At 35.6% G+C, this 8,091-nt stretch overlaps 1 protein-coding gene across 2 annotated transcripts; it reads right to left on the minus strand.

The window, feature by feature from the left end:
* Positions 1-524: 524 nt before the first annotated feature.
* LOC113501856 (myosin-11-like) lies at positions 525-7,602 on the minus strand. Of its 2 annotated transcripts, none has more exons than XM_026883149.1 (11): positions 7,373-7,602; positions 7,187-7,298; positions 6,612-6,743; positions 6,012-6,067; positions 4,899-5,055; positions 4,394-4,562; positions 3,872-4,054; positions 3,205-3,352; positions 2,303-2,890; positions 1,407-1,503; positions 525-1,050 (listed from the first exon to the last, which is right to left on the minus strand). In XM_026883149.1, the coding sequence occupies exons 1-11, from the start codon at positions 7,404-7,406 to the stop codon at positions 852-854; spliced, it is 1,875 nt and encodes a 624-aa protein (XP_026738950.1). In that variant the 5' UTR covers positions 7,407-7,602; the 3' UTR covers positions 525-851. The 2 variants fall into 2 exon arrangements, with proteins under 2 accessions (XP_026738950.1, XP_026738951.1); XM_026883150.1 differs by having other exon boundaries at positions 991-1,063; positions 7,373-7,601.
* Between the last annotated feature and the right edge of the window lie 489 nt (positions 7,603-8,091).

The raw sequence follows: 8,091 nt of genomic DNA on the forward strand, positions 1-8,091 counted from the left end.
ACAAACAAAATAGAGTCAAGTTTTAAAATTATATTAATGTTTGTTCAAACTATATTAGTTTACGATTTACATGCAAAATATAAGTACTAATTTACAATTAATAAATGCTTTGTGTTAATAAGGAATTTGTCAAACATATACTAATTAAAGATAACTACAGGGACTTTTAACTTGGTTTAAAATTAGATCCCAAATAAGGAGTCATATTGTATGTGTAGTTTTTAAATTATAAGAATACATGCTAGCTAGCATATATATGGATTTAAAGGAACTTTGTGGTGGCAAAATTTGGTTTTATACCAGTGACTATTGTTATAAAGACTATTTTACTTTGACAGATATTGCAATTTGAAAAACATTATTGAGTGCTATTTGTGGTTGTCATGCTACTTATATAAATATATTTGAACTGTCTTATTTGTGAATAAGACTTAAAACTTGTTATCCAACAAGTAACATTGTTACCATAAATCGATGTTTATAATAAATCTAATTTAGTAGGCGTATACATGAAACCAGTTTCGATACGGATGATTTGGTTTGGACTAAATTTTGAATTTTATCAAATTGCCGTAACTATGCTACTGAGACATTGTGAGTCGGAATAACTGTAACAACATATTAGAAAAAGAGAAATAAAAAAATCTTTATTTTATACAATAAAATTATTCAAGTCTGGATAAAAGTTACAAGACAATTTGTAGTCCAAATCCTAAGGCACTTTAAACACTAACACTATTTCACATCCTCTGAAAATGAGTGGAACACAGATCGAAGCCGAGGGGGCACACGCAAAATTTGGACTTAGCTGCCGTCACTGATAAGTTAGGACCGCTGACCCTGTGTTCCGCTCACATGGGCACGTCGGCCGCGTAGTCTACCCGCAGCAGCAGGTCCACGAGGTCGGCGGCGTGCAGCCAGCGCCAGGGCAGCGCGCGCGCGGCGCCGGGGCACGCGCGCGCCGCGCCCGCCGTCACGCCCGCCGCCGCGCGCAGCGCGCACACGAAGCACAGCACCGCGAACACTTGGAACAGGCACTTCAGCGCGTCCCTGCAATCACACACTGTGGAATACCAGACGCGTCAGGGCGCGGGGCGGGGACGGGGGACGGAGGAGCGAGGACTACTATGGTACACGACATTAAGTAATTATTGAAAGACGAGATATTGATTTAAAAAATACAAAGTACATTGAAAAGCAAACAAAGTTGTTTCAATATTAATAGGTACATAATGTTAGTTGTATGACAATTACATGGTTCATGGTTAATAGGATAACCACTACACAAAAACACTAAAGGCAAGCTTTTGTATCTAAAAATCAAACGACTACCAAACAAAACTGACATTAAAATTATTATAAACAGTTCTTCTAGCTATTTTAATAAAGTATGTTATTATACGCACCAGAAAAACTTCCTGAGACTACGGTGCGGGACAACTGCGTTCCGTTTCTCGCAGTCCGGACACGCCACATCCACTTGTGTCGATACATTCGCTTGATCTGAAACAGTATTATATTATTTAATAATCAGTTAGAAAATTACATAAATCTATTTCTAATTAATAACTACGTCTAAACTAAATGTTAGTTAAATACTACTTAATGACTATACTACTGCTATATTAACGATTCTTCGCCGGTTTCTGGAATGCAGATCAATATATTAGTAACTGTCAGAATCTAACCTCAAGAACTGTGATTGAAATACATATGACTGCCTTGACTATCATTTCTATAGATTAGCGCTCGAGAAACCGGCATTGAACACAAAATTAATTCAACAAATAAAAACAATAAAATCTTATACTTATCTAATTAATTTCCTTAAAATATTTGAGATAAACAAATTGTACATAAATATTTTACGGTCCATTTATTCTAAATTACTGCTACAGAAAGAAATACGAAACTAATATAAACCGCCACCTGGACATCGCAACACAACAAATTAAAAACTATACAAATAGGCTCCCATATCTTCTGTTTGTACCTATAATAGTCACAGAGAGTGTGATGTTTGTAATTATTGTTACTTTTAATCATAGATTAAAGGTGTTCAATCCCTAAACATATTATTTTTTCAGATACATTGCTTTATGTATCCCATCGAATACAGGAGCGTCGCTATTTGTATAGAATTCAATTAGCTACAATACAAAATGCATACCCTCAAATATAAACGCTACTCAATTGTAAGCAGTTGCAATCAAGTTTCATACTATTTGTCACTTCAGAGTAAGGTCATAAGAGCGACTTAAAATTGAGTAGCGCTTAAAAGGGTCTGACATCCAAAGCGTACCCCATTTGGTTTGAATGGAAGCGTCATTGTCTGGCGCCAGACTGTCAAGGCGTTCTGTCTGTTTAGCGCAAGCCACTTCTAGCAAACCGATCTTAGACTCCAAGCTCTTTATAATGGATTGCAACACACTGTTCCTCTCATTGCCCTCTTCAACAAACTTCTCGAGGATGTTCAAGTTACTCTCATATTGTTCGATCTCAACTTGCATGTCTGTGACAGTGCGATGCGACAAGTTCATATCTCTCTCCAACTTTGTCGTATATCGACTCAACTTCTCACATTCGAGGCATTTCGAATTACAATTATTATTATTAATCGATTCTGTCTCATCCGTTTGAGTGCCTAACGTACTAATACTTTTAATTAGATCTTTGTTCTCTTCGTCATAAGGTTTAAATTCGTCAGTTTGTGTCCCGACAGTTATGAATGAAGTATCTAGTACTTTGTCAAATATTAAGCTGTTGGATTCCGTGATGTTAACTCGGGACAGACTGAATCGTATCTCGTCAAACAACGAGACGTTTGTTCCTCTCCCTTGGTCTTCTTTTAAGGTATTTATGAAAGACTCTTCGTCAAGAATACGGTTTTCTATGGGAAATGTGGGAATAAAGGTACAATGAGTAGGTTAGACATGAGCGGTTTACAAATATAGCGAAAATAATTGTAACTGAAGAACAATTACTTACCTACTTAATTAAAAACCGACATACTTTATTTTTATAAAAATCAGTTAAAAAAAATCTACCTATATCATGTTAACCTTCTTAAACAAATGACTGCTTTAACAAGTTAAAACTCTTTTTGTCTCTTCTACACCTTTTCAATGAAAGATATATGGTACAATTTTAACCCGTTTTATCATGAGATTGACGATCAAGATATAACAAGTTACGAAAGCTTACCTGAACAGAACCTGGTGTCTGCATTGAGGCTGTCGAGCGCGGAGAGCACCTGGTCGTCGGTGTAGCTGATGTCGATGCTGCGGTCCATGCGCAGCTGCGTCTGATTAGACTTGTTCAACATGTCCTTCAGCTCCATCTCCAGTAGAACCTGCATTTGATACATATTGTTTGTCATCCAAGCTTAACAGTTATCTTGCAATGTCTAATAAGGCTTGTAACAAAAAAAACTATTATCGATTTTTATATCTTCATTAATTCATCTTCGATTCTGTCCGTTACGATTTTATATCTAAATTGATTTAATAACTGAATAATTTTAGGTGAAACTTCCGATATACTGGGAGTACTAGGACGTAATAAAGGACGTACATAACACCTCCCATCTAGTATACAAATAATTACAATGTTAATTTATGTTTGCCTCCTCTATAGGAGGTGGTCTTTGCCCGGCAGTGGGATATTCTGTATTATATAGCAAGACAGGGTGAACAGAAACAGTTTTTGAAAGTTTTAGACGTTATCTGAGACAAAACAAAATGTTTACATGAAGATTCTTAACCATAAAATAAAATCATTTTTTTGTATGCAACCCAACAAAAAATCCTTATTCCTATTCAGCCCTAGTAACTTTATTGACTCCATGTACATGGTCATAGCTAGCACGTACCTTCTCCTTGATCATCTGCTGCACGAACTCGTCCTGGTCCTGCAGCCGCGAGGCCAGGTCCGCGTGCTCAGCGCGGAGGGCCTCGTTCTGCTCCAGCAGCGCCGACTGGCGGGTCGCGTACATCTCGTTGATGCGGTGACATTCCGCCTTCGACTTTGTTAGTAGCTCTTGCAGGGTCAGTTTCTGAAACGATATATTTATGTATAGATTTTTTTAACGATTTATTGTTTTTGTAAGTAGCTTTGAGAGCTTTTCCTAGTTTACTGAATGCGACTCTCGCAATAAGGAATTTAAACCTTGTGTCTCTAAAAATATTCTAGTCACGTGCAAAAAAACACTTATATGCAGTTATAGGGTAGGAATTCGTGGATCATACAAACGTTTGACTTACGCGGGGATTGACCCACGATACGTTAGGTACAGTTTTTTGGCGTTGCCGCCTCAACCACTTATCCATTCAGCATTGGGAGCTGGTACAAGTTAGATACGAATGCAGTTATCCAAGCTGTTTCATATCCTGACCTCGTTCTCGAGCGTGGCCACCTGCTCCACCATGACCTTGGCGCGGCGGCGCAGCGTGTCGAGCTCGCGGCGCGCGTCGTCCAGCGCGCGGTCGCTGGCGCCGAGCCGCTCGCACACCTCCTCGTAGTCACGCCGCAGGTGGCTCAGGCTCAGGTTCTCTTCACGCAACCTCAACATAAAATGTACAGGTATTATTGATGCCGTACACGAGTACACAGTCTGGTGCGACGTTTTGTCTGAAAATATTAAACTGGAAGTTTTCTTTTCAGGATCAAGACCAGCAAGCATTACAACTCGTTTGTTTAAATATCTAATTTTTTGAAAATATTCAAGGGCCTAGAATGGGTCCTTTAATTGGCTCAGGCACAGGGTCAAATTAATAATGAAGTTATATTTGCACCTAAATAAGTAGTAATAAAATCCCAAGTTTACTGTCGTACATTCAGTAACACAGTAAGTAATAAGCGAGACTTTAAACTAGGCAGTAATGACAGTATCAGCTTACATGTTGAGATGTCCCCGCAGCGAGTCCCGCTCGTCGGTGAGCGCGGCGAGCGCCTCCTCGTGCTGGCGGTCCGTGAAGTCCAGCTGCGAGCGCAGCTGCTGCGCCAGATGCGCCTTCTCCCTCAGCTCGCACTGTAACTCCTCCAGCAGCTGGAAGCCTGGATTAGATTAGAAGAAAAATAATTAAATTAATTTATACTGCAAATAGGATAAATGCTTCCACTTATTTTCATGTCACATTCACTTTGCAACCTAACTGGCTACTCTAATGTTGAAACAAACAAAGGAGTCACCTCACAAATCTTCGGATTTAGCAAAATACGCAATACACTTAGATTTATCTTCATTTCAACAAAATGTGAATTAACACAGGCTGTAGTGTGTAATTTTATGGCCATTTTTTACACTTAATTATATTCAACTCATAATTATACTTAGTAAGTTAATACTTAATAAGTTAGTTATATTTTCATTAAATCTGGCTATTATGACATTATTAGCATTGTTAATCTGATCATCATTAGCATAATGTATTTCCTGCACTGCCTAAAGTTCCTCAGTTAATAGTTGTTTAAGAACGTATGGCACTATTTTAACTTCTTTACAATGTAGATAACAAAATAAGACCATATAAATGTCTAAATAATCATTAACAGTTGCATAGATGCACCTCCACTATTAGAGAAAATAAATTTGAGAATGCCCTGACATAATTCCCGCATGCAGGCATTATTTTCAGTGCCCTCTTATGGAAAAATATATACCGGCAACAACTTTTTTAAGCGCAGTGTTAGCACTTATAATAATGAATTTAATGAACTAGACATATTTAACAACAGTTAAAGTTTTACAAATCTAAAATTAAAGAAAAATGTTGTCAGCAGTAACAGTTAATGTTTTTAAACCCTTACAACCCAACTTCTTGTACCTTTTCTTCTTCATTGTTTGTATTTTAGTTTACTTGTACTATTATATTATTAATGTGATGGAACTCCCAGTCTGTATGTATTCAATTGAACTGTAAACATTGTATGTAAAAGACTGTTTGTTTCCTAAACAAATATAAATAAAATAAAAATAAAAAAATATACTAGATAAAATTAAAAATTCTTACCATCTGAAGATATGCCAGAGTCAGAATCATGCGGAGCTCCACTCTTTAGATTGAAACTAGAACAACAATCTCTTATTGTTTAAAAACAATTAAAACACCATAAATATAAAAAATTAGCTTATTACATACATATATGATTATAGTGCAATAAACATGCAAGAATTAAAAATTAGGGCACAATTAATACAATACATTTTTATCATGTGTTATCTTGCAATGTTTATCTAGCCCGAACTGCATAGATATCGTGTTTCTGCCTGTCAACATAACCCACTTGATAGTAAACAATGAGTGTACAACTTCAATTACTAAAACAATAATAACTGGGTTTATTTATATGGGTATTTAAGGAAAATGTCAACATGTTATTGATGAATCCAATTTTTTTTTATTTATTTATGCTACTTATACATGAAAATGGTACAAAGACAGATTAATTTTTTTCTTTGTACTCACAAGCAAAATAAAACAAAATTGTTTAAGTATGAAGAGAGTCAACCCTTTTTATAAGAATCATCAGCATCGTCTATTATTTATACAATTCATTTTAGACATGCGAAAGTACAGCTTAAAATATATGAATAGTTCAGTAATCCTCACCTTTCATCCAGGTCAGCCTTAGACTTCTGACTCTCGCTGTACTTCTGAAGGGTTTTTGCTAACAAGGACACATCAATAGCCGCATTCTCCTCTTCAGGGTCCAATAGAGACTTCAAGAAGCTATACTCAGCCCTAAAAATTAAAATCAACAAGTTTTTACAAACACTGATACATTCTTCCTGATTCAACTTTACTTGCTACTACTTTTAAGTGTCAAACATTTTAGAAATTTTTAATGACATAGTTGTATTGTAATGTGCACCTTAAAATGCTGAACACAAACCAAAACAATGTCCTGAATACATAATATAGAATAGTAAAAAAAGCAAATAATGATTACCAAATACACATGGATTAAAAATGAAATTTATAGTAATATAGTCAGACTATAAACAGTAAACATGAATTTATTGTAGGTACGCAAAGAGCGCGTTGTGAATTCTTTACTAACACCATTATTTTCAAACACGCGGAACATTGAATGTTCTAAATACAGAACAGGTTATTTTCAAACGTAAACACAAGATCTTTCATCTCGTAAACAAAATCAGGAACCTATACAAATTAAAACTTACTTGTTAGTTTTCACGAAAGGTGCGAATTTGTCCATTAGAGCATCAACACGCAACGTGCCCGTACTTTCAGTGCCACAATAATCAAATATTTGCAGTGCGGTCATGTAATACTCTGGAAAAGGACTATAATTAGTAAATATTCCTGTAAACACGCACCAACGCGGTGTTTAATTATAAATAATTTACCGTCTGTACTCAGTCCCGATCTATCCAGATCCATTGTCTCGGTAATCAAGTTATAGAATATTACACAAAAATTACAAAGTTATTATACTTGCACATGAATTATACCACGCGAGTGCGTTAACGGTCAGATTGTTTGTTTTTCATTAGCTAAATTATTCGTTACGCTAGAGCGCAGTACAAAAATAGTTTCCAATAAAAACCGTTTAACATTTGAAGTGACGTGCAAGTGGTTCCTATTCAAAAATCATCGATATCGAAAATCATGACAGGGATGTTCAGTAAACATGTCGTATTTATTCTAACATATTGTGTTTATGTCTCTATGTTTCAACTTATTCTGAATTATTAATCTCCTGCTTAGTCTTTTATAATACAATTAAGTGATAGAATTACATTAAAATATCCATCAATCATTTTTCTGCACTGATAACCCGAAACACAGGTTTAAAACAAACCTAGTTCGGGTGTCCCTATATTATCTTTAGACCATCCTTCTCGTATATTATTATGTTTTGGTGTAGATTAACTCAACTCCTATGATTATGACTATTAAGATATTTTTACTGGTTTTACATCCGAGTCATTTGTATTCGTACATGTATTTAAGTAATGTGAACTATGTTTTTAATAAATATATTTTTTAATTTTTTAATTTTAATTAATCACGTCTATAAGAAGTTTTTATTTTTGTATGTATAACTAAACATATAATTACGGTA

This window comes from Trichoplusia ni, chromosome 16, assembly GCF_003590095.1.
Source record: "Trichoplusia ni isolate ovarian cell line Hi5 chromosome 16, tn1, whole genome shotgun sequence".
NCBI lineage: Eukaryota > Metazoa > Arthropoda > Insecta > Lepidoptera > Noctuidae > Trichoplusia > Trichoplusia ni.

Bases quoted from the DNA above. Each gene is read 5' to 3' on its own strand.
- LOC113501856 (XM_026883149.1), bottom strand. From the start codon at position 7,406: ATGGATCTGGATAGATCGGGACTGAGTACAGACG. The intron at 7,299-7,372 runs GTAAATTATTTA...GTCCTTTTCCAG, and splicing joins ATCGGGACTGAGTACAGACG to AGTATTACATGACCGCACTG. The intron at 5,056-6,011 runs GTAAGAATTTTT...AATCTAATCCAG, and splicing joins CTCTGGCATATCTTCAGATG to GCTTCCAGCTGCTGGAGGAG.